Genomic DNA, 27,567 nt, shown 5'->3' with positions numbered 1-27,567 from the left:
ACCGTACAAGAAATAGATGTTTGCGCGTAAAAACACTATAAAGTTAACCCTTTCTTTCCCACAAGGTTTTTTGACATTTAAAAATAGATAAAATGGTTTCTAAACAAATCACCAGAACAAAAGATGTATAGTTTTACTCCAAAATATAGTTAGAAATGAAAAATTTGATTTTTGAGGTGGATCACCTGTGATCCATTGGGAAGATGGATGCACTGAAGGCACATATATATAAATTTTGTTTTTTTTTATTTGTATATTGTTTTTCCTCAAAACTATATACATAGGTATTTCGTCCATCACACCTTTAATTCATTTTGAGATTCTAATCTAGCCCTTCTGCAAAACTTAATGAAACTTGTCGGACTTCTTACAGTTATCATAAGTAGTTATTCGGATATGACTCGCTTAGAATCTATGGATTCTCTTCTCGTACCATATATACCCTCCTGGATTAATCTGCGACATATTGCCGGCGTTAAATAGATAATATTATATGAAATAATGACATTTTTACATGAAACACTATTAACAATGGCAAATTTCTTGGATGTAAACAAACATGCTAACAAGGAACAGGTTAGATCAGAAAGTATAAAAATGTCGTTATGTTCCCAATGGATCACTGATGATCCACATGTTTGTTCATTAAATTAGTGTTTTATTGTCAACTTGTTTGTAAAACAATATTTTATTGTGCTAATATACATACTATAGGGCATGTTAGTATTTTTTTTCGTTGAGAAAAATGTTCAGGTTTCGGAATATTGAATTTTTGAATATTGTTTGAATTAAAATAGAAAAAATACCGACTTTCGCTAAATCATTAAGCTCTAGAACATAAACGAGCAGAGAAATTTTGACCAAACTTTGCATAATAGTTCATTAAACATATACAAACATCTGATGAAAAAATGGAAATTATCTAACTTATACTGTATTTGTATGAACAGTGCAAAGTAGTGGATCACCTGTGCTACCATGGGAAAGAAAGGGTTAAAATCCTTGCCTATAACATACCATTATGATCAACATTGTACTGTTTGTGTAACGAATTATACTTTTTAGCAGAATATACCGTCAGTGTACCAGTAGCCGCTCATGACCCAATAGCCGCCCACTGTTGCAAAAATCAAGTTTACACGCCTAAATACACTCTTTTCGGTGCTGATATTCTTGGACAATATCAATTAGACGAGAGCAAAGCCATTTTATGAAATATTTACCGGATAACATAAATTTTAAAAACAAAACAATGAATTTTTTTGAGCGGCTATTGGGCCCAAAAAATCTGTAGCTAATTTCATGTGTTCCAATAACCGCTCACGCAAGAAAATACATCAAAATCGTAAAATCTGCCGATTTTAGTACACAGTTTGTTTAACCCCTATTATACACTCCTACGGAACAGGAAAAAATAATTGTAAAAACATAGAGTTGCAAAAATAATGCACTTTTCCGCAAAAGTCTATTTAAAAGATGGCATAAATTTGTTCGTGAGCGGAATTAGGACCACTTTGGTCTCACACCAAATGTAATAAAATCATACTTTTATGAAAAGTTTTACATAAGTCTTGATTCGTATCTGTTTGTACTTAGATTGAACTAACATAAAATGGAAAAACATTACAAATTGGCTTAACAGTCATTCAACAGATGATGTTTTTCTGTGAAACTGGCCTTGGATGAGCGGAATCTGGTACCCTGATGGTATTAAGCTTTTCTGGGGAATGGTACATTCTGGGGAATGAATTTCTGGGGAATGGATTTCTGGGAAATGGTACATTATGGGGAATGGTACATTCTGGGAAATGGTTTTCTGGGGAATGGAATTTTGGGGATTGGTTTTCTGGGGAATGGTTTTCTTGGGAATGTTATAGAATCTTTTTTATCTAATTCTCGTCTACGTAAACACCGACCGACCAATAATGATCGAATTTATTCTTGTACCTCGCCCAACGCCTCATGGCCAATTTGGTATGAATTTTTCATTTTCTTTTTCATTTTGCAGCATTTGGTGGGGCAATGAGAGCGCAAGTCAGTCCAAAGCCGATGATAAGGAGGGGTAATGGCTGAATAGGCTTTGCTGACCACATAAACGCCATGGGATAGGAAAAGGGTATTTTGGTGTGGGATTAGGGTGTCGGTACAGACTTGACAATATCAATGCTATTCAGATGCAAAATAATTTTAAGGCATACCTTTCAAAACCAAAAAACAATAATCCACATAATACCAAGCAAGTCAAAAAAAAAAAAAAGCGCTCGATTGTTTATTTTGTCATTTATAACAAACGGAAACTTTTACCCTCTCCGACTCGCCAGCCACCGCGGAAAAAAAGTCCCTTCAGTTCTGGAAAATATATTATCCCCATTTGAGCCTTTAATCGAATTGTCCGCGTGGTCTTGTAGTACCCCTGCTAGGTAAGAACCAGTCATTGCCATACATATTAAATGCTAGGCATGACCCCATGGATAGCATTTGCATATGTAAAAGCTTTGCTGATGTGACTTTCCTATTAGGCAATTCTCTCATCTCATGTTTGTCTTCAAAACCTTGTCAAGCTTAGAAAATTGAAGTTAATAAACAATACATTACAAGGTTCGAATTCCCATAGAATGAGATCATTCATTCGCACTACAACACCATAGGAGATAATATCACATTGGCTGATTACAGTACAAATGCGAAAAATCTCCCTTTTCCCCCTATCCGCAACCCGGGGACGCGCCCTGTTGGATTTCGAAAGCCTCGGAGAATATTACAAACCTTCAATGGCATTCCCATACACTAACCCGCATTGCCCATTCTGAATGGATCTGACTGGGCCTATTACCCTCCCTCAGTTTATAATATTCTCACCAACTTGGAATTATATTTTTTGCAATTTCTCATCGTAATAGGCTGTTTTACATCACACATATCTGCCAGGAAATAGCCTACTTTCCCACACTAAATTAACAGTGCGGTAATGGTTCATTACAGCACTGATTTGCGTTGCGTAATGAACCATTACAGCACTGTTTTCAGTTTCGATCAACTTCTTGATGCTTTCTGGACTCAAGTTTGAAAAATTGTGACAACTGCACAGTATAACTTACTATGATCAGACTTCCATAAACATGGCTATGAACATCAGTGTGCAGTTTGATGACAAAGTTTTGGTAAAATCTATCATCAGGTGGTAATTTATGAAATTGCAAAAAACGTTGTACGCAACTCGATACAGAACTCGATTTTTACAGCACTCGTCGTAATTATCCAACTCGGCAAGCCTCGTTGGATAAATGTACGACTCGTGCTGTAAAAAACTTCATTCTGCACCTTGTTGCGTAAACTACTATTCCCGGCACATAAATGACTTCGACAAATGTTCGATATACTATGCAGCATCATGATCAGTATAACAATATCAGATGACTTGAAGATCTGATTTTTACAGAATTGTTTGCCATTGATTATACATTCAGCTATTCCAATCATTACTGCAAAGCACATCGACCACATGCCTGAAATCAAAGCTTCCTGGAATATATAATCCAGGGCCTCATGGCCAATTTTGTATGAATTACTAATTTATACATAAGCTTCCATATCACGTAAAAAATATTGTAAAAGAACTAGTGTCCTCAAAATAATAAGTTTGAATAATTGTCCCTTGAATTCTGTTGTCATCTAGTCCAAGTCTTTTCGGTCACAACCTGAATTCAATTCCACATCTTCTACGTGAGACTATGGTGCTATGGTACTATAGCAAAGTAACTTAAATGTCCTTTCACCCTACACTTCACTACGCAACCTGCTGTGAAATTAAACAGTAAGCGATGGACTATTGTTTTGGAACTGTTACCGTGAGAAACATCTGTTCGAAAGCAAAAAAAACCGTAAGCCAAACACCACTTACCCGTACTCCGCATTTGGGAAGGGGCTGCCCGGCGTCAGGTGCTCATGCACCATGGTAACGACGTATGGTTGCTCCTTGTTGTTTTTGTACCAAGGAAGAATCACCTTGTGGCGGTAGTTGTCCGCTTCGAAATCCATCCTGCTCCTAGCCATCGTCGACATTTCCGACGGAGGTTCGCTCAAATACTGGAACTGCCGAATGAGTTCCCAATCCAAGTGGGTCGATTTCTTCAAAGGCACTACCATGAAACTGTTGATCCCGTTGTCGTAATCGTAAACAAGGAAGTCCTTCCACAATCGGAGCACGTCGCGGAATACCGTAACGTGGAATTGCCTCAGCAGAGCGAGTTCTACTTCGGAGCCCGCGTTAGGCAACACGATCGGGGTCTCCACAAGGTGTACATTGATAAGTCCCAACGTTACAAAGAACTTCATTTTTGCCAGAACTGGAAGCGGTTTCGTCGTCATTATTCCGAAATTGTTTTCCGAGTTGTACAACGAGTGGAAAATGTTGACATTTTCGTTCGAAGGATCTTGCTCGAAGCCGGCTCCAATGCGCAAAACGTAGATGTAACAGGGTTTACCAGGCTCCGGGAAGCAACCGGTCGTTTGCTTCGGATACTCAATAGCGTGCGTTCGTATGCACTTCTGTGTTCCAGCTAGTTTTCCGGAATCTGTAATCGCAAAAAAAGTCATATCAACCTATTTAGCAAGCGTGATATGGAGCCTACTCCAATAGTTACTCACCTTCGTCAAAATCAGCCCAGTGGCGGAAGTAGACATCTTTCAAGTTGTTCAGCTGATTTCTGCAATCAATCGGAATCAAATGCTCGCTAAGCTCTTTATTTTCGTATAACTTTCGGCAAGCGTTGAAAGCCGCCGATCGTTTGGCCAGCTTAATGTTGCGCATAGGATTTCCTAAGATTTTTTCACGCACCGTGGACTGCAGTGGCAACATCACCTCCACCACAATTTGACCGTTTTTCAGATCGACACGTTCCCATGTGACGTTGGTATTGGTAAATGCGTCCCGTGGCATTCCCATGCAGTATCGGTTCAGAAGTTGAACGGCAGAGAGTGCATCCAGCTTGGCACCTTTGGCAGTGAAAAACGGCGGAATAATCTCATTATATAACTCCTTGTGGACGTCTGCATCCAAAGGATCGGGCCGGTTGATAGTTTTTCCGATAAGGCACTGTACGAAAGAGCAATTGTGCGTGAATGTAAATAAACGAGAGTGAGCGGAATGTTAAATAGAATATTTACCCTCTGTAGCTCCTGTTCAATACTCTTATACAGCCGGTACTTTTCAAGAAATTTTTGTCGTTCTTCGTTATTCAACATCACCATATACTGGCTGTCCTTCATCCTGGCCCTTCCCTTCGACTGTTGGTAAGATGCAAACGTTTGCGGATGATCATACTTGATCACCGTGTTGCACATCTGGAGGTCTATGCCCTCTTCGAGCACATTTGTCGTTACAATAACGTTGGTTTCATTTTTCTTGAACCGTTCGATAACCTGACGAAGGGATATACAAACTTTAGATTCATAAATAACAAATTCTCGGGAAAGCCTGCGTCCTCGGTCCAAATGATTTTGGTTGTCTTTTTTTAATGCTCATTCGTTAGATTATAGATCAGAACATATACTGGGACTACTACGAAAGGCCGAATCACGAAAGGCCGAATCACAAAAGGCCGAAAGCACGAAAGGCCGAAGGTAACAAAAGGCCGAAGAACGAAAAGCCGAAGGGAACGAAAGGCCGAAAGTAACGAAAGGTCGAACTACAAAAGTAGTCATTCTATTACTTAACACTTGCCTTTCCATTACTTTTACCAATTATGTCTATAACAAAAGAAAACATTTAAACAAATAAATATTGTTCAAAATAAATTCATTTTCCTCAAATATGTTTGGAAGTTGTCTACCCTGTTGTCCACAAATGTGACATGTATAGTGATATTTATTTATACAGAACATGGCATAATATGATTATAACGGCAGCACAAAATGATATGAAGGACAAATAGCTGACCGAACAACTACGTTTGCTGTATATCGGAGAAACGCTTGCTGTCCGCACTCGCTGACGCTCGTCGGACTTAAAAAAAGATAACAACTTCTGTTCGCATTATACCTAGCATACTATTGGAATTACTGTTTACCTTGAATTCGAATCGATGCAAATCAGGTGCATCGGATATCGGATACTTCGGCGGCCTTCTGCCGCCACAGGAAACCGAGGTCATACGCGTGTTTCATAATTCGGCCTTCCGTTACTTTCGGCCTTTTGTTACATTCGGCCTTTCGTTACCTTCGGCCTTTCGTGATTCGGCCTTATGAGGTAGTTACACTGGTTTTGGCCTTTTGTGGTTCGGCCTTTCGTGATTCGGCCTTTTGTGTTAATCCCCATATACTGCCCCCACTCGCATAACGGTCCCATATGAATAGGAAACCCAACAAAGACTTCAGTACCTAGGGTCTTGTACCATTTGGGCAGGTGTACCTATTTTGGGCACTTGCCGCTATAACTAAGACAATTTCAAACTGATTGATTTGAAATTTTGTATAGAGTTAGGCACGTACAGTATCTACCTACCTTGATACCTTGTTGGCTACAAAGTAACTTTACTCCAATGCCGAGCGTATAGTAGAGCACCATCTTCGTCGGTCTTGGGCGATGTTCCTCCAGTTTCCCCGAACGTGTAGGGATCGTAGATCTTCTTCAACCGCGTGCAGCCAGCGAGTTCGCGGCCGCCCACGAAGTCGCCTACCTCTACCGGGTTCTCTGCTGAATATTGTTTTCGCTATTCTTTCTTCCGACATTCGCACTACGTGTCCAGCCCACTGAAGTCTGCCGTATTTTATACGTTTCACAATATTCGCATCTTCGTACACTTGGTACAACTCGTGATTCATGCGTCTGCGCCACACTCCATTTTCTTGTTTCCCACCGAGAATTGTCCGCAGCACTTTGCGCTCAAAAACTCCAAAAGCTTTTCGGTCTACCTCCTTTAACGTCCACGCTTCGTGACCGTAGAGGGCAACCGGAAGAATCAGCGTCTTATACAGAGCGAATTTTGTTTGCGTTTGCAAGTTACGGGACCTAAGCTGGCTACGTAATCCGTAAAAGGCCCTATTCGCAGCTGCAATACGCCTTTTCACTTCACGGGAAACGTCATTGTCACATGTCACAAGTGTTCCAAGATAAACAAATTCTTCAACAACTTCAAACACTTCCCCATCAATCACTACCTCAGCACTAACACCACTAGGCCTGCTTCTGTCTCTACCCGCTATCATGTACTTCGTCTTGGTAGAGTTAATCGTCAAGCCTATCCTCGCTGTCTCTCTCTTCAGAGGAGCATAAGCTTGCTCCACTGCCCTACGATCGATGCCGATGAGATCAATATCGTCCGCAAAACCGAGGAGCATGTGCGACCGTGTGATGATAGAGCCATTCCTCTGCACGCCTGACCTCCTAATCGCTCCTTCGAGTGCAATGTTGAACAATAAATTTGAAAGAGCATCCCCCTGCTTCAATCCATCCAAGGTCACAAACGACGTAGACACTTCGTCCGCGATCCGAATACTTGATTTTGATCCATCCAGCGTTGCGCGTATCAGCCTAATTAGTTTCGCCGGAAAACCATGTTCTGACATTATCTGCCAAAGCTCATTTCTTTTCACTGAATCGTACGCTGCTTTAAAACCAATGAACAGATGGTGAGTCTGCAAGTTATATTCCCGAAATTTATCTAGGATCATCCGCAGGGTAAACATTTGATCCGTCGTTGATCGGCCCTCACGAAAACCAGCCTGGTATTCGCCGACGAAGGACTCCTCAAGAGGTCGCAGTCTGTTGAACAGGACACGCGACAGTATCTTGTACGCCGAATTTAAAAGGGTAATCCCTCTGTAATTGGCACACTCCAGTCTGTGCCCTTTCTTGTAGATTGGGCATATGAGGCCATCCAACCAACTAGTGGGCAATTCTTCATCCTCCCAAATCTTTATAATAATCTGATGGATTGATTGATGTAGCTGCTCGCTTCCGTGCTTAAGAAGTTCGACGTACAGTATCTAACCCTATACAAAAATTCAAATCAATCGGTTTGATATTGACTTAGTTATAGCGGCAAGTGCCCAAAATAGGTACACCTGCCCAAATGGTACAATACCCTACATATGCTGAACACGTAGTGCGAATGTCGGACGAAAGAATAGCAAAAACATTATTCAGCAGGGAACAGGGTAGATGTCGTCGATTTCGTGAACGGCCGCGAACGCGCTGGTTGCATTCGGTTGAAAAAGTTCTGCGATCCCTACAAGTTTGAAGATACTGGGGAAAAATCATTTTCATTTTCATTTTGCAGCATTTGGTGGGGCAATAAGAGCGCAAGTCAATCCAAAGCCGAAGATCAAGGAGGGGTAATGGCCGTAATAGTCCGTGCGGACCACATGAACACCATCGGAGGGGTAATGGTATGGGTTGGGGGAAGGAATTGGAGTGGACTTGACACAATTATGCAAATAATACGGCGAAATTCAATGAAACATGGGTTTAACCCTCCACTTCCCATGGTTGTTCTAGCTAGAGAGCACCATCGATTTTCGACGAAATCTGGACAAACGGAATTAGATAAATATGATGCAATAATTTTTAGAATATGACTGTAACCTCATAAGTTCAACCCAACTACTAACTACTTGTGTCAATAGTAGAACTATTGATAAACAATCAAGGACCTATTGGTTTACAACAAAACAAAGTTCATTGATTTCGAAAAAATCAGCCAATTTGCAATATTTTTTGTTCAAGCGCTTCTTTCGGAAACGCTTTTTTGGCATAGAAATAGTCGTAAAGTCGTGGAAAGGGAAGGGTTTGATTGGTTATCTTTAGATGAAAAATATACAAATTAATTTTGACTTGAAAATAAATAAATAACAAAACAATGGAATCATTTTAGCTGTCTAAATTTAAAAATAAAAAAAATGAAAATTCAAATCCTAATTTAATTGAATGTGTTGTAATCCTGGCATGTCGTTAACGTCTTTATATCCTAATTCCTACCTGTTACGTTATGCCACAATAAGATCTAGGAGATAAACAAAAAAACGTATGGTAAATACAGTACAGGTCGGACTCGACTATCCATCCGTATTCAAACTCTGAAGCCTCCTAAAACCACATCTGGCAAACGGAATGATGTACAAAGCTGCAGTGGTGCGAAGTGTCAGTATCAACCGACATTTAAAGCTGAGCTTGAGAATGGTAACCACTCATTTTTCCATTTACTATCGGAATATCAATTGAATAGCCTCTGATCATTCAATTGACATCAGCTCCAGCCTCAATCAAGGCACACATCATTCAATTGAGCCCCAGCTAGGAAGCATAAATGTGTGGTCATGTAGGTTCAAAGCTTTTACCATCGTTGATGACGTCAAACCCGACATCAACCTATCATTCACCTATTTTTATTTTGGCCACCAAACCCAACTTGGACCCAATAGTTGATCGATGTTGGTCCAACAGTGGCCCAACATTCGATAAAAATTGACCCGACTTTGACCTGACATTCGACATTTTTTCCGTCTGGCGGAATTTTGCGGGGTTTTTCGTGTTTCGAGTTCAGCTACTCATTCGAGTGACAATTTATTCAATTGACAAGGATTCGCTTCTCATTTGATAGGTGCTCTGATTGAATGAAATCGTTTTGAACATAACTAGAAGGAAAAATGACTGAACAGATTGGTTGGTTAGTGTTCAAATGAATGAATTGAATTTTTGCAACACTGCAAAGCTGAAATATTTACTGGCTACTAATCAAAATTAGCTTGACAAAATGTCAAAATTTTAGCTTTATACATACAACATTTCGTTCCCCAGACACACGTTTCCGAAGCTTCAGAACCCGACTCCGGACAATTGAGTCCGACTTGTACAAACATATTACGTGGTATTACTAACACTCAAAATAGGAGCTCCTGCTCAAACGGTTCCAAATTCTATGCACCCGTTTGGAAGATATGTATAAATAATAATGAAAAAAAAAATCTATGTTTAATACAGTTATCCTGGCCATAGCCCTATTACTAGCTACTTTTGTCTAGGCTCAACTGGTAGTGCAGTTTCTAGCGTCGATGTCTAGATTCCTAGAGCAATAATGATGAGTAGTAAGTGTAACGCAGATACCACCCACACCCAATTTTACGTAACGCTTCTCAAAATCTAACTGCAAATTCCTAAAATATTGGGTCTATGCAAGCTGAACTATGACATTGCTTTGGAAATTGTGATAGGCTCACTGCGGATACTCCTCTGGTCCCCATTAGCATTTACGGCCGATTTTTTCACCTCTGCTCAGCTCTTAAACCAAATTCACATCTATCTTAAGGCTGAATCAGAAATGAATAAATTGGCGCACAAAGTGCTAATGGGTTAAGCCCTCCCATCGCGTCAAGATCGAATATCCATGGGGAGGAAGATACTGGGGGAAAATCGCCCAAGAACCGACGAAGATGGTGCTATACTATACGCTCGGCGTTGGAGGGAACTTATGCAAGTGCGAGTTTATCAGAAACAGCTTTCCCGTCCTTTGGCAAGCAAGATGTGCAATGGTATAGTTTTAGCCAACCCAAATGATTAACATCTGCCTGAATATGTACATAATCCAACGATAGAGCAAAAAAAAAAGCGAATGTGCGCCTGCTTCCAGCGAGAATTGCTCAATGTGGACAACTGTTTATACAGAGAACTTACCCGACGATCTTTCTTGGCACTCAAAATCTGCTCAATAGATTCCGGCATTGACCCGTTGCTGCCCACCATGAAGTCTGGCAGGATGAGGTCAGCATCCTCCGTTTGTGAGAAGTAGATTTTCAGTACATGGTACAAGACCTTCGCGGAGAATCGCCGCTGCACAAACACAAGGGTTTTTGCCTTTTTATCGCGGTTTCTTTCATACATCTTCTCCAGCTCATTTATCAACTGCCGTATCTTAAGACTGCTAAATCTGGTCAATTTTTCCTTGATATCCAAACCGCTCATCAGCTTCTCGATCTGATGCCTCAGGCTTTCGCAAACTGAAACGAAAGAGAATGTTCGGAAAATTATGTCGTCTAAGCGACGTTCATACGAACCGATACTTACACGTAATGCAAGATCTCAACGCCAGTCTAAGCATGGAGCTATCGGACTGCCTTTTATCCAGCTCGAACTGGACAATCAATCCGAGCAAAGCAATTGAGCACCCGAAGAGTCCCGTATCTCCCAGTTGATATACCAGCTCTGTAAAGAGTTTTTTAATCTCCTTCAGCGGTTTTGGCCTGTCTTTCATCAGGGCTTTGTTCTGGTTCAGATATTTCGGCAGATGAAAATCATTGATCGTTTGACTAAAAGCCTCAATGCTTCTGACGATGTCAACCATGACCGGCGATAGCCGAAGACTATCATACGACACCAGAAGCTCTTTGGGATTTGTCGAGAACCGGCAGACCTCGGTGAATGCGTCGTAACTCCCAACGGTGGCGATCGTGGAGTTAAATGTGTTTTCCAGCCTCTCCAATTCTGGGCTTACTTGGTCGACTGTTTTAATCTGTTTATACAGTAACATCCCGGAAAGACCGATCACACGGGGATGGTCGGATTTTGGCACCCTCAAGAACTGCTCCATAATGCCGTGCATTGGATGTTCTCCGACACCGTGGTGACATTCGTCGAATATAAGCAAGTTAATGTGCTTTATCGAAAGGTAGCCATGCTTCAGCACATCGAGCAAGATTTGACACGTGCAAACAACGACCTGCAGGGGAAAAACAATATCATAAATTTCAACATCGACGATTTTGGAACGCAAGCCCTTTTACCTGAAACTTGGCAAATTCATCCAACCATTTGTCCTGCTTCCAGGTGTCCACGTTCCGATCGCTTGTATAAATTGACGTGTCGTAGGTTAGATTGCGGCTCAAGAATTCAGCCTGCTGCTTGGCCAACGCAACGGTGTTCACAACGAAGAAGGTTCTTTTTCCACCTTCAGTCAATGGTCTGCAAAGAATCGGGTCGAAAAAAACAGTTGTCATTTTTACATTTTAGAAACAACATCCACAATCAACAATATACCGGATAAATTGATTATTTCATTTTTCATTTCATTTATTTCAGCAATTTCTTTTACAGCTATTAAATAAACATAAGATTCGAACAGAGATTTGATGTCTTACAGCTGTCTTTTAGCATAGGTCACAAAGGGAACTCAATTATCGCAAATTACAAATATTAATTAGTAGAAACTAGGAAAAAGCCAGAAAAAAAAACTAATGTAATTGTTGGAGTTAAATATCGGATAGTGGTAGAACTATAGCCTTCCCAACTAACATTTTTGCTATTTAAGAGTTTAAGAGAGCTTTCCTTCATACACTTTTGCTCCATAAGCTATTATACAGCTACCTACTTTTATTAGTGGGGTTATTACTAATATCACAGGGGTGTTGGTCTTTCCGATAAATTTACTGCAAAGCGGCAATTAGCGGGTTGGTAGACATACGACAGCGGTTTCGACATTCCAAGCTCGATAAAGGAATTAACGGTATCTATCTTGACCAAGAGCCATCTTCAAGATCTTGTTTTGCTACACTTGAAGTTGTGACTTTCGGCACAAGATTGCCATGTAGGATAACCATTAACCATAGAGCGTCGGATGATTGCTTGGTAAAAATGGAGTTTGAGCTTCTTATCTAAGCGAGAACGCCGATTCAGAAGCGAATACAGTCAAGTCACGGTTTGCTTGCATTTCAAGAGCACTTGATTGGTGTGTTTTCCGAAGTTTATTTTGCTGTCCAATAACAGTCCTAGATAAATAGTTTCATCTGTCCAAGGTGTAGGTTGGTTTGAAATCGCAATTTGCTGGCAAGGTGAGTACCTGGGGTGTCTCCTCCTGGTGAAGAACACTGCTTGGGTTTTAGCTGGATTTAACCTTGATACACCATTTCGACTGGTAATCGCTTAGACTGCCTGAAGCAGATTGTAGTGTTTGACATATAGTGTCCGCTGAAGGTCTGCGGCACAAAACCCAGTGTCGTCGGCAAAGAAGTAGTAATACACTCCGTCTATTTGTGGAACGTCGCTGATGAACAAGTTTTAGATATCTGGACTGTGGGTTGATCCCTGTGCAGAGTTAAAAATTTTCATTTTCAGTGAGTGAAATTCAACGTGAATTTTGGAAATTCTCAAATGAGGAATCAAAATAAAATTCATTTTAGTGAATTAATTTTCTCACTTATTCATTCATTTTTCTGTCACTGACAATTTTTACTGAGAAATATAACTAGACCGTAACTCCCGATGATTCTTCCAATCACCTCAAAACTTGTGTATAGTAGTTAATTTGAATACTAATTAACTGCTCTATTTGTCCATTAAGTCGAATTGTGAGTCTGTTAGGGGCTGTCCATAAACCACGTGGTCATTGGGGGGGGTTCGGCCAATGACCATTTTGTATGGACAAATAAAAAAAATTGTATGGACTAATGACCACGCGGGGGGGGGGTTGAAAAGTCCCAAAAAAATGACCACGTGGTTTATGAACAGCCCCTAATAGAAATTGAACATTTCGACACCAACATTTCAAAAGGGCGTAACTGCATTTTGAAACAAACCCCTCTTTCACGTCTTTAGATCGTATTTCAATGCCGCCATGCAAATCACCGCCAGTATAGGAAAGAAGAGCAATTTCTCTATCTAGTAATGTTTGTGAATTTCGTGGGAAACTTAAAATATGACCCACAGATGTGAAAGAGTGGTTTGTTTCAAAATGCAATTACGCCCTTTTGAAATGTTGGTGCCGATTTAACGACGTGCGAAAAAAATTCAATGACAGAGTATTGAATGAAAAAAGAGAGACATTCAGTTGACAATGAATGTGGCCAAACACGAATGAGAATGTCAATCTTCACTTTCAATCTTCGAATTTTTTACTCTCTGTCCCTGTGGCACTCCAAAGGGTATTCCAAATGTGTCGGGTAGCTGACCTTGAATACGAACCTGATACGTCCTGTTTTGGAGGAATGATGCGACCAGCTTGGTTAAGTAGATTGGGGCCTCAGATTGATGCATTTTATAATTTTATAGACTATTGCTTAATGCCATACTGAGTCAAAAGCTTTCGCTACGTCCAAAAGTACCAAGCCAACCAGGTAGCAGGTAGCTAAAATGTCGTGTCATTAATTGGCTCGGTAGCTTACTTGGTAAAGCACTTGTCTAGCGAATAAGGGTCGTGAGCAGTGCTGGTAAAAACTCAAATACTCAAATGTCATGGTTGAGTTGTTTCAGGCGCGATTCTTGATCCGCCAATCTCATCGCCGAAAAAATCATGCATGAGTTAACTCGTGATTTCACTCATTGCTTTATTTCTTGGTGTTGTGATTATTTACATCGAACTTTTTAGGGTTGCATGATAGAACAAAAGCATATCTAGCGTACAACATTGAATGTCGTTCAAATTGATTTGAATTCGTTTTACAAGCGAAGAGATTTTGGCGCTTGACTCGTGAGAGCGAGATTTTGCATGAAAAACTCGCGCGTGAGAAAACGATTCAGCATCGCGCGCGTGTTTGCTCACGCAGGAGCGGGTCATGAGCGTGCTTTGAGTGTGAGTTTACCAACACTGGTCGTGAGTTAAAATCTCACCTGAGCTGTGGATTAAAATGATGAATTTCGTTAAGGAGAAACTGGAAGCATTTCCTCATTTTTTGGTTTTTGATTTTTTATTAAATAACGAAGCAATATTTTCAAAATCGGTTTTTGTACACATGTATAGTATGGATCAAGGTATCTTCTGAATTTTTTTGAGGTGGAAAATGTTTTCCATTTTTGCAGAAACCATTTTTTTGTGAATTTTTGTTCAAAAATGGTTTCTGCAAAAACGAAAAACATTTTCCACCACAAAAAAATTCAGAAGATACCTTGATCCATACTATACATGTGTACGAAAACCGATTTTGAAAATATTGCTTCGTCGAATGAAGCATTCGCCTCCACTGGGCTCGGTCCTGGGCCAATCGATTCCAGTCACACTGAACGTTTAGAGCCCTTCTTAGGTCCTCCTCAACTACCAAAAGCCAACGTGTGCGCGGCCCCTTCCACGTTTCCCTTGCCACGAAGCCAACGGCCCCTTCCTGGTTCTCTGCTGAATATGGTTTTAGCTTGTCATTCCTCCGGCATATGAGCTACGCGCTCAGCCCACCGCAGCCTGCCGTGTTTTACTCGCTTCACTACATCCGTCTCTTTATATACTTGGTGCAATTTGTGGTTCATGTGACGCCGCCAGATGCCGTCCTCCAGATTACCGCTGCTCGCAACATTTTACGTTCGAAGATTCTAGAGGCTCTCCGATCAGCTTCTTTCATCGTCCACGATTCATGGCCGTATAAAGCGACTGGAAGATTCAGAGTCTTGTACAACGCAAGGTTGTCTTCGTTTGCAGCCTACGGAACTATACATTGAATTATAGTGTGTCAACTTGATGTATACAGAAAATAAACTAATTTTAAAACTATCTAATTTATTTAAACAACAGAAGACTTATGTGGTGTTTTTATTCCGCCCTCTTCGGAGTAATTTGGCCAACGTTTTTCAATTTTATTTTTCTAATTTACTGTGAGCTCAAACTAATTCGTTCTAAAGTTTCAATTGCCTCCATATCAGACCAGTAGTAGAGCTGTAAGGTCGATTAGTTAAAAAATATTAGATTTTAGGTGATTTTTAAGGTGCTCAAATTGCCCCATTGGCCAAATTACCCCGATTACCCCTACATCTAATCTTGTGTCATCAGAACGAAAAGCTTGTTGGAAAATCCTCAGTCGGCGTCGGTGGTGTAGTGGTAAGCGTTGTTGCCTCTCACCCCAGTCGGTTGGGGTTTAAATCCCCGTCGACGCCGATGGGATTTTCTGAGACATAAAATCCGTGGTCACGTCTTCCCTCGGATAGGAAGTAAAGCCGTAGGTCCCGGCCCATGTGTTGATGGGTTCAATATGTAGTGACCCAGGTGTGGTGGCTGTCTCCCTGGGCGTCGGAATATAAGGCTTAGCTCCTAGACCCAGCCGACGTTAAAGCACAACTGGCGCCAAACGGTGCTAGTTGGCCAGAAAAGAAGAAGAAAAAAAACGATTGTCCCCCATTTCCCGGAAAAATATATTTAAAATAATTTTCCGTTTGTGTTCTGTAAATAATGGCAGTGAATTATAGTTGTATAATGTTTGACAGTATTGATATTCAAAGAACATCGATAAGAAGGACACCTAATCATTTACTGCAAAATACATAACGGACCGAAATTTTTACAATTATTGTAATTCTCACAAATAGTAAATTTCTCTTTATTTCAAAGGCTATTCATTTGAGTTTTTTGTTAAAATAGTTGTCGGTGGTTCGATACCGACGAAATCAAACTGCTAAGTTTTCATCCCATATTTTCCAAGCATAGGCTGTTCCTTCTAGTTAAATTGCTAAAATAGTTGTTGACATTAGGCTGCTAATAATTACATAGTTGGTTGTATACCATTTCGCGGAATTTTTCTTCGCAGTGTAACATTAACCGGAATGTACTGTTTCGCGGAATTTAATATTTTGCAAACGATAGAAGAATCAACAGTGTAATTTCTGCATGGCTTGGTCAGCCAAAGCAAAATCAAGAAATTAACATTTGACAATAAAATAATGCTTGAATGAGTGCAATCAGTTTCGTACCTTTTAATTCCGCCCCTATTTTGCTTATCCTTTGACAGATACGCGTATTTCGACTACCACTTGTAATCTTCCTCAGTGTCAGTTATTCATGGATAACTGACATTGAGGAAGATTACAAGTAGTAGTTGAAATACGCGTATCTGTCAAAGGATAAGCAAAATAGGGGCGGAATTGAAAGGTACGAAAACGAAACTGATTACACTCATTCACAGAGGGCATTCTGCTTAGAGGGTTCGAAAAGTCGGTACAAGAATAAAAGAATGACCAATTATTTTCTTTGCTTAACTTTAACTCTGCTTAACCTTAGCTCTCCGATTATAATAATTGATTGTAAATATATGGTAAGTGGGGGCAGGATGGTCACCTAAGAAATGGATCCCTATATTTTTCTGAATATAAATCGCATTTATCTGTATTCTACCACGACTCTCAGATACACTAGTCAGCTATGATATAAGAGTATAAAAAGGTTATAAAGTTTGAAACCTGCGTCTTGACAAACAATTTTCAAAACATGACCCATCTTGCCCCACCTCATTTTAACGGGGGCAAGATGGGTCAGCTATAAGAAAACTCGATTTTCCTCCAACAAAAAATACTATATCTTCTAGTTTTTCTCTATACATCTAAGCTTCATAGACGTACAGATTACACGAAGAAAGTGTTGAAACATATCGGTAGATTATTCTCAGAACTAGAAGATTTTTGTTGGGGTAGCCATAAACGGACTTTGACAACCTATATTTTTTCTATTCTATTCTATTCTAGTGCTTGCACAGCCAGTATTGAAAAGCATCCTGGAGTACCAAAATTACTTCTGGTACTTTCTTGTCAACATTAATATTTGCAGCATATCAGGTTTACTGTGATACAAATATTAAATCGGCCAGGCCCACTGTGCAGACTGATGAGTTCAAAGATAATTCAAAAAATTATGGCAATCAGATTATCCACTTATGAATAACATGGTTGACACAAGTTTTCAAATTTGATTATTGAAGAAACGGGGACAACCGTACCAACCGTTTCGTTTTCAGGGGAATAAGATTGGGCACATAATCGTTGGGAGTGGTGTAGCTAAGAAGGTTAATATGCACTCCATTGGTACGCCTAGTCCTGGGATGGAACACAGGTATTTGATCCGTGTCCGGGCTCGAAAGCCTAGGTTTAAGCGCCATTGCTCGCTCTCTGAAACGAGAAGAAATTGCATCACAAATCCCACCCCTTTACAGCCCTTGTTCATATTTTTATCCAATATTCTATAAGGAGATAACGTATAAATTAGAAAGATCCCACCGCATTTAGGTTTTATTTGTGACGACTTCTGAGTTGATGCGGCATCAGCGATGCCACAATCCATATGGAACTCTCTGGCCTCGATTCCTGCTCCATCCAAAACTACTGCTCTGCTACATATGAATCGTTCAGACGAAAAACGATCCCTTGCATATTGCATTAATACACTTTTTTGAATATTTTTGCTTAAAAAAGACTTTTTTCAAAGCGATTTTCTTCGTTTCCCAAACACAATGAAGCACTTTGCCTGCTGTGGCGACAATAACATTTACAGGATTGCACAAAACTGCTCTTTTTTTTCTATCCAATTCACACGTGCATAACGACGACGCACGGCATAAACAGCATGGTTAAAAAATTAACACCCTGGCTCAAGAATTTTCATTTTGATTTGTCGCACTTCTATGCTTCTCAATTTCGCGAGGTTACTGACTATTTTCACCGTATAAACATAGGCCACTTCTACAAACCCGAACATATTCGCCATGGAAGTTTGCCCCTTTCTACGCTTTCATTGATAAGCCAATCAGCATTGCAAACACCAGCTCACTGCACTTGTAATTATTCAATCTGATCGTACTATTTCTCAACTTGCGATTATCTCTAATGTCAATCGACGACGGGGACGTCTTTCAATCGAAAAGAACCTTGACCTGTCGGATAAAACACCGTCGTTATCGTTTACGAATGGGCCGTAGTACCCGTCGAACCACTACCGGAACTTTGATGGAGGGAACCGGACTTTGACAACCTATATTTTTTGAAGGAAAATTTAAAAAATATGTTCTCAAATTTTCAGTGCTCTCATCGCTTCGATAATGTAGGTCACAGAATAGCCTTTCCATGAAAAATAAAACATTTTCAAAAACTATGCAAACATACCGAAAAATTAGGGTGACCCATCTTGCCCCGTCTACACAATATATGTAGTCATATGGAATGTATAGCATAAGGAGTTTAACGAAAAAATATTTTATTTTTTTCTGTGCGAGGAACGTATAGAATTTTCAAAACAATATACCACTTTTTTGTGTATCCCCGTCGTTCATCTGGGAAAATTATTGAAAGATTCAAAACTTATATTGTGCGATTTAAAACGGTACTGACCCATCTTGCCGCCTGACCCATCTTGCCCCCACATACCATAATACCTTTGTGAATTGTGGTACTTATCCAGTTGACGTCTCATCTAATAATGATAATTCCAAGACCTCAACCTACTTATTGATTTGCTAAACTACCACATCTTCTTTTCTTTAACAGCATATTAAGTTTAGCAGACATTGGCGTTAATTAGAGACGTGGAGCCTCAACTCTTGATGCTTTTGCGTTTCTAGTAGTGTTTATATTAGAAATATCATTTTAAGCGCGATATTCTTACTTGAGAGAGACTTTGGATTCAAAACCGACCATCGTCCGTTAACCGCAATCTTTGCCGATGTCACTTCCTCTCATTTGTATTTAGAGATGGGTGCTTAGACTACAAACGTTCGAATTCAGAATTGTATTTAATATGCCCGGAAAGCAAAACGTATAGCAGATCTATCTCGTTTCGAGAATCGCCTTACTCAACGGAAACCTCCGTTCCTGAGGCAGTCTACCTTTGAGGCAAACTTGGACATCTTGTCGCCTAACTCTACGGACATATGCCGTTCCTGAGGCAGTTCACCTCTAGGGTTGAACTTGGTAATGATGTCGCCTTACTCAACGGATGTAATCCGTTCCTGAGGCAGTTCACTTTTGCAGTGAACTTCAATATTTTTCGCCTAACTCAACGGATTGAATCCGCTCCCGAGGCAGTTCACCTTTAAGGTGAACTTGAAAATTGTTTCGCCTAACTCAACGGATGGAATCCGTTCCTGAGGCAGTCCCTTGCAAAGGAACTTGTTATTCTTTTTTTGTCCGATTCAGGGAACCATAGTTCATTACCTAGGCAACAACTTGTTTGGCTTGATTTTTCTTTCAGCAGGATGTCCAATTTTTCAGCAGAGCAGGAAAAGAGTTCCTGCTTGGTGATCAGCTTCACTTGCAGCACGGAACGGATCTTGATTTTTTCATTGTCTGGATCTCCAAAATCGCTGAGTCGTTTTGTTAAACGCTCCGATAATCGTTTCGAAGACTCAAAAGCAAACGGGGTTCGTTCGTCGCCAATGTGGTACTTATCCAGTTGACGTCTCGTCTAATAATGATAATTCCAAGACCTCAGCCTACTTATTGATTTGCTAAACTACCACATGAATAAAAATTTGCCTTGTTTGATTCGTAATCTGTTTTCCATCAGAGATTCTTCCTTCTTTCAAAAAGTTGCGGCGATGAAATTGATCGACACTCTAGAGAAGACTTCACTTTCTTTTGATAATAGGCTCTAAATCGAGGTTTTTTTTCGAGTTTCACAGTTATATTGTTTATTGGTGACCCATTGCTAACTCCGTAGGAGGTTTGTCCTTCTTTTTAAATGTGCTCTCCTTTCAAATGACACTTGCTGGTGACCAAACTGACAATAAACAATATTTTTATCAATCAGGAATTTTCTGGTCAGGTTTTATATTATCTAAAAACCAGAATTCACAAATATCTGGTTAATTATAAATTGTTTATACAAAATAGATCACTCTTCATTTTAGAGAAAAAAAAACCAGTACAGGTACTCTTCGATATAACGTACAAAAAAATATTCTCTTTGTACGTTATATCGAAGTGTACGTTATATCGAAGCATAGAAAAAATTAACATTTTTTATGCTAGTGTTGATGTATTCGACGTGAAATTAACCCCAATTAATGATTTCGGTGAAATTCACGAAACCAATAATGAAAAACATGAGTTTTCACGAAAAAGTCATTTCGTTTTTTGTGCTTCGATATAACGTACATTTTGCTTCGATATAACGTACACTAAAATTTTCGCCAAATTGCGCTAATTTTGGGTGACAAAGCTAATGCTGCAGCACAGCTTAGATTTGACTGATTTCGTAGTCTATCTGAGGGTTATTTCTGGGAAAAAATAAAAAATTCAATGTTGTACGTTATATCGAAGCAAAATGTACGTTATATCGAATTCGCTATATGGAGGGTACGCTATATCGAGGGTACGTTATATCGAAGAATACCTGTACCGGTATTTTACCGGTACTACCGGTACTGTAAGCCCCAGTACCGAAATACCGGTACTCACCAAAAGTGGTCGGTACTGCGACCCCTAGTACGGTATATGGAAAAATTAAGGGATCGACGAATCCATCGAGTTATAGAAAATATCGAGTTGTAGAACATCGAGTTGTAAAGAGTCGACTGTAACATCAATATGTAATAAAATCTAAATTTTTGGCCTAAATTACAGTCATAGCACAATCATGGGTCACCCACAATTATGGGTCAATTCCATTTGAATTGCATAGTGAACTGTCTGACTAATAATTGTGACAGAGTGACCCATAATTATGCAATGACTGTACCAAGCGTTTAACTCAAGTTTTCTCAAGCGTCGGATCACTTTGCAGTCTTCGGAATACTTTTTCAGTATATCCTACTTCGACGTCAGTTACATTGAGTTCTCCAAATTTTATCTCACAAAACCTATCACAAGCCTATCCATATACGAGACTACAAAAGATCTTTGTATTGGTCAATGGCTTGAGACAAAAAAATTCAACTTAAAAAAATGCAAAAAAGTACGTTTTCCCATACTAAACCGCATAAAAATTTCAATCGCAATGCGAAATAGTGGAACGCAATCAATAGCTCCCGAATTTTGTACAGTATTTTCGAACGCTAAAAGGACTCGAAAAAGTTTTGTAAAAAAAAACAACCTGCTTGACCCAGTCTACTGTGCATTGATCTGCGGCCCTTCGTCTGAACAAGAAAGAACGTGAACGTGACATGAACTGTAAGCATTGCTGAATAAGCCAAACTAAACCAGAAAAGCAAAATGGAAATAAACATAACTAATCAGTTCCACTGCTTGTGCTCCCACCGTCTGTTCGATAGGAAACATTGATAGCTTTCAACGCAGCTCTAGAGCCGCATGAGTCATAGCTGCTTGCTGATCAACTTTTATCGCTGTGCCACCCGATTTGAGCAAATAAAACGCAACACTCCATACTCACTTGTCGAGATCACGACCCATTTCCTTGATGGCCATAAGGGCGATATGGGTCTTGCCGGCTCCGGTCGGCAAATATATTATGGTGTTTTTCTGCATGCAAATCAATTTCATCGACCGCTGGTAGTCGCGCGGGACGAAATCATCTTCTTGGGGCTGTGAAGAAACGCAATTATTAGAACAAGAGGCCGAATCCAACGGAAGCAACCATCAATTTTCAGGTTCTTACCATAATCATATCCATGGTGGCGGTTGAGCTCGGTGCATTCAATTAGGACTGTAAAAACGATAATTACAATTAGGCACTTTTGGTCAGTTTAAAGAGAAGATATTTACTGAGAGCAGATTAAAATCAAGAGTAAATTCAAAGAACTTGCACTCCATTCGATAATCAAAAGTTGACTGATGCAATCGTTACTAGAAGTGCTTCAATCGGGGAAAATGCTCATGAATGAAAATTTGCGGGGAGAATATCAACAAACTTGTTCGTCACTGATTGGTCGCTTTCAACAACAAACTGCACTTTCCCCTCTTTTCTTGATATATACAGTGTTGCCATATCGGTTGTGGATTACGAGACGTTTCCTAGTCATCTACTTCAAATTCAATCGAAATATTCTGCAATTTTACATAAAGCGAGCGCATATCGCGTGGAAGCAATGAATATACCGCATTTAGTTCACCACTGGACTGCGAACTGCGACTTCATAAGTGCGAAAACGTAAATAAAAGCGCGCGATTGCATCAAATTAGGTTGATGTCTTCGGCGCACTATTTCTTCAATCTATTGGCGATTTGATGTTGCATGAAGAAGAAGAAGAAGAACGATGGTAATTTGAAAAATCCCTATCCCTATAACACAGGAGAAGATTTTAAAATGCCTCTATAAAATCGAAAACAAAATCTAATTAAAAACGGTTTGATGTACGGTGTTAGACTTTGGACGGACTACATATTGAACGTATAAATTTAAATTTAACATTTTTTTCTTGATAAGGTACTTAATTTGTAGTCCGTCCAAAGTCTAACACCGTACATCAAACCGTTTTTAATTAGATTTTGTTTTAGATTTTATAGAGGCATTTTAAAATCTTCCCCTGTGTTATAGGGATAGGATTTTTTCAAAACACCATCATTCTTCTTCTTCTTCTTCATGCAACAACAAATCACCAATGGTGAACAAGTGCTCTGAAGACACCGAGTTGATTTGATGCAATCGCGCACTTTTATTAGCGTTTTCGCACTCGTGAAAACTAGTGCGATAGTCCAGTGGTGAACTAAATGCGCTATATTAATATTAATACTTATATGAACACAGAATAGACACCACGGACTGCAAAAAGCAAGGGCCTGGTTTTCGTCACCGATTTTCAGTTTTTTTTTTTTTTTCAATCATAAAAATGTTTAGCCTTGATTCATTATTATTTCAGTAACGTTTACGTAAAAATTTCGGTTCGAGACACTAATGCTTGCATTTTGATTTTAACACGTCTGGAAAATAAAATGAAATTTGGGAACCTCGCTAAACAGATTAGCATCGCGGAGTCCAGAATGTTCGGGAATGCACTGGGTGCAGGCACGCCTAGGCAAGAAACCAACAGAAACAACAACAAACTTCCACGAGAGAAAAAGAGATAGGTTCAAGACTTACCGAATACTTCGTGGACGTGGAATTTCGTGACTTTTCTGTACAAATTATACCACACACTACGCCGGTAAGCTTCTAATTGTAAACCTCACAAAGAACATTTAACGCAAACGATTGAACAAAAACGGCAAACTATTTTTCTCGTAGAAATAACTGCGAATGAAAAATTTCTTGTCTTTCGAAAAGACTGCGGCCTGCTGTGTGTGACCGGCCCCCTATGACGAAGCCGGACGGAAGAGTGAACAGCAACAGAAACAGGACAACGGAGCGAAAACAAAAACGAGGGAGCACCCATTAGTAACATGCTACACTAGCGTATGACAAGCACAAGACGCTACAAATCGTTTGCGACATGACATACGTTCTAGGCTGGTATGCACCAGAGCTGCCACATTACCTGTATTCCGTACACGAAAAAAGTTGGCACCCCCTCGTTTATTTTGCTAGGGAATCGCGCCACTTGGGCGGTGGCTTCTATATTCGTCTGTTTTCCACTATAACTCAGTCAAATTTGAACCAATTGACACAACTTTTGGAATGTGGTGAGATAGGTATAGTATCTACCCGTGTACAACATTTCAAGTCAATTGGTTCAGAATTGACTGAGTTATAGTGGGAAACAGACGAATATAGAAGCCACCGCCCAAGTGGCGCGATACCCTACCTCAAAGTATTTTACTAGGACTGAAAGCTTAAAAAATAGTTCCAAAATATACTATTTTTTGAGTTAACAAACTTGTTCCATTGCCTTGCGGTTAAAAAATAAACGAGGGGGTGCCAAATTTTTTTTCATATACAACCCTGTATGTGGCAGCTCTGGTATGCACCATCAGATAATTTGTTGGTAAACGAGTCGCCCAGAGCCGATGCACACGGGCGGCGCGTCCACGCAGCGTGCACGCACACGCTAAGGTCAGTTTACCTAAAAATAGGTAATCGATTTACCCATATTTGGGTTTTACATTCAAAACCCATAATATGGGTAAAATATACTGAGAAAAAACGGTAAAATTTACTCATATTAGCAGTAAAGTCCATTTTCCCAAATATGGGTAACTTGGCATTACCCATATTTGGCTGAAAAATAAAAGTGTTTGTCTACAAACGACTGACCAACAAGTTGGAGCAGCATCCAAGGCAGGAAATTCTTAAGAAAATTGGATTTATTTGATATTAAAAGGTAAGCTAATACCCGCATAGGAAAATACAGTTTGCCTTAGACTCCAAACAGCGAAACTCCTCTAACTGGTAAGGTTACATTTTCCCAAATTGTTGCATCTCAGTTGAACAACGTGAACCAAAGCTCTTTGTACTATCAAAAACAGCATAAACAACCTAAAGCAAATTGTTACAATATATTGTAGTGTTCAAATAATGTTGAATAATATGAGAATGAAACATTTCAATAAAAAGTTGAAATATGCCTTCACATTATGCCAAACGGTTTGTTTGGATAGTTGGGTATCACACTTACACACGCACATTTCACTATAGATTTTTTTTATCTAACAGTTTGACAAACAGTAGAATGCATTAGTGTTCGTTTGCCAATTCTTGACTGCATCGAAAATCCAAGTTTCAACTTGATCGCATTTCTGTTTTGCATTTTTGTTCAAGCCCGCATTTTTTATTCCCCCTGGCGGGTCCACTAATAGTACAAAAGTAACAAACCCGTACAACGTACTGTTATTTCAACTGTATGAGACTATTAATCAATAATTACACATACAGTGCTTATTTTCATTCTAATTTTAAAGTTCAACTGTTTTAGAATTGTCTGCTATACAGTGAACTGAGCAAAAAATGAATAGTACATTGACCTTTTGACAAACTGTAATCGAAAAATTTTGTTCGAGAAAATTGGCGATTTTTTATTGTAACATAACTTAACCGCCTATTCCACATACTGTAATTTGCTCGATAACCGTCTATCAGACTGTTGAAACTGTTTATGGTACTGTTAATTTATTGTTACTTTGGGTGATATGTCATACTATTGAGATACTGTTTTAGATAATTGTGAACAGTATGGTGAACAGTACTGTTATGATTCACGGTTATGCGGGTATACAGTCAATCGCAAAATTGAGCGTACACCTATGATAGTTATGGTATTTTTTGTTTTTTTTTTGCATAAAGTAATTAAATAACAAAACACAGCTTTTGAACATTTCAAACATAATCCTTTATTCTTTTATTTGAAGGAGAAAAAAACTTAAATCGATAGGAAAATCACAGAAAGTTTTTAAAATTAAAACGCAAACACTAATTCATGTGTTGCAAAATTGAGCGTACAGTTCACATTTTCTTTTAAAAACTTGAGCATACGAAGTAAAAAAAAAACAAAACAAATTAATTTCGTATTTAGTATGACCACCTTTTGCAGGCAGTATGCTTGGCCTGTAAGCGTTGAGGCATCGAATCCACCAGATTTCTGGTCACCGTTGAAGGAATATTCTTGCTACTGCCCGTTTGAGGTACTTTTCTTCTCAAGACTGCGACAAACAGCCTGAAAAGAGATTTTGAAGTAGAAAAAGGCTAAACTCATAATATACACTGGTTAATTAAGCTCATATAAACCTGTAATTTGATTATTTTTTAAATTATTTACTAAAGCATCGATTTTACATTAAGTTTGAGCTTATTTTCTCCAAGCAGTCAAATTTAGCCATTTTTCAGTCTACAAACAGCTCACAATTGTGATTAAAGCTTTGTTTAGTACCGAAAAAATACCAAACGTTGTTAGTAATTCCAATTTTGTATAAACCAAAAAAGAAGTTCGAAATATGTTGTTATCGAGACGAAAAAAATGGAAGGTGGCAATATAGTTGCCATTGCCTTATAAAGGGTTAAAAGGAGCCACTCAGGAAATTTCTTGACCGATTCCTGGCAGAAACTCTCTACGGTGATTGCCATTTGCGATCGAAGAAAAACGTTTTCATGAGTGATTCAGGCAAGGAATTTCCCATGTATCAAGATAAGCTGAGAAATTCCTTCTGAACTACAAACAGCCCGTATACGTGAATTGTAACTATGTAATTACAATTCTTCTCACGGTTACCGCAGCTGTCAGACTACTGATTTACAGAAAGATCATCAATCAACCCAAGGATGCCTTCATTAATGCTCGCCTTGGTTATGACGCCGATCGTTATTTCTTTTGCTTTTCAGTGCAATATAGGGCACTGACTGCATACGGCGGTTGTTATGATTTTTTAAGTCTTTGACGTTTCGTAGCCTTGTTGTTTATAATTCTGACTTATGCCTTATGGTTTACATGGAGTAACTGACTTGATTTAAGTCAATGGAATATGTCCATTCGAATGCGAATTAGCTTCTTAAGCGGTGTTGAGATATATGGAATTCCATATTCTGAATCTACATACGAAATGTGCAAGGCATAGGTGCTGGAATGACAAGAAAAACTGAACCAGTTCTCCGGAGTTGATTACGAGCAATCCAGCCTATACATTTGGTCGGGTAGCATCGCAATTTATCAGCGATAGGCAAAACCTGAGACGGCAAAACCAAGGGAAAGCAGGCTCACTTCAGTCTCGCTGTCTCTTGCGCCTGGTCCTATTCTGCAATATCAGTATATTTACATTTACAAATGATTACCATGAGCACTGGCCTTTCCGTGATATGCAGGTTTTCCATTCCAACTTGGCGTGTCTGGATTCCGATGATTCGGCTGGGGAACTCACATTCATTTTTTCCATTAAATTTTACCAGTGACAGTAGCGTACGTTATTTTGATTTTGTTCTAACCGAGATCTCAGTGTTCTTCTTCTTCTTCTTCTTTATGGCTCTACGTCCCCACTGGGACTTGGCCTGCCACGCTTCAACTTAGAGTTCTTTGAGCACTTCCACA

General features: G+C 39.5%; 1 protein-coding gene across 3 annotated transcripts in view; it reads right to left on the bottom strand.

The window, feature by feature from the left end:
- Nucleotides 1–23,901, bottom strand: part of LOC109403945 (endoribonuclease Dicer) — a 30,106-nt gene extending 6,205 nt beyond the window's left edge. The window contains 9 exon segments of one of the 3 annotated variants that reach the window (NM_001352974.2): nt 3,902–4,574; nt 4,648–5,095; nt 5,167–5,421; nt 10,670–10,992; nt 11,060–11,711; nt 11,776–11,953; nt 22,053–22,204; nt 22,278–22,325; nt 23,700–23,901. In NM_001352974.2, the coding sequence (NP_001339903.2) occupies nt 3,902–4,574; nt 4,648–5,095; nt 5,167–5,421; nt 10,670–10,992; nt 11,060–11,711; nt 11,776–11,953; nt 22,053–22,204; nt 22,278–22,292 (2,696 nt within the window). In that variant the 5' untranslated portion in view covers nt 22,293–22,325; nt 23,700–23,901. 3 annotated transcript variants of the gene reach the window in all.
- Between the last annotated feature and the right edge of the window lie 3,666 nt (nt 23,902–27,567).

The sequence above is a fragment of the Aedes albopictus genome, chromosome 3, assembly GCF_035046485.1.
Source record: "Aedes albopictus strain Foshan chromosome 3, AalbF5, whole genome shotgun sequence".
In the NCBI taxonomy this organism is placed as follows: domain Eukaryota; kingdom Metazoa; phylum Arthropoda; class Insecta; order Diptera; family Culicidae; genus Aedes; species Aedes albopictus.
The sequence above is the reverse complement of the archived record's forward strand: the minus strand, read 5'-3'. Positions and strand labels throughout refer to the sequence as shown.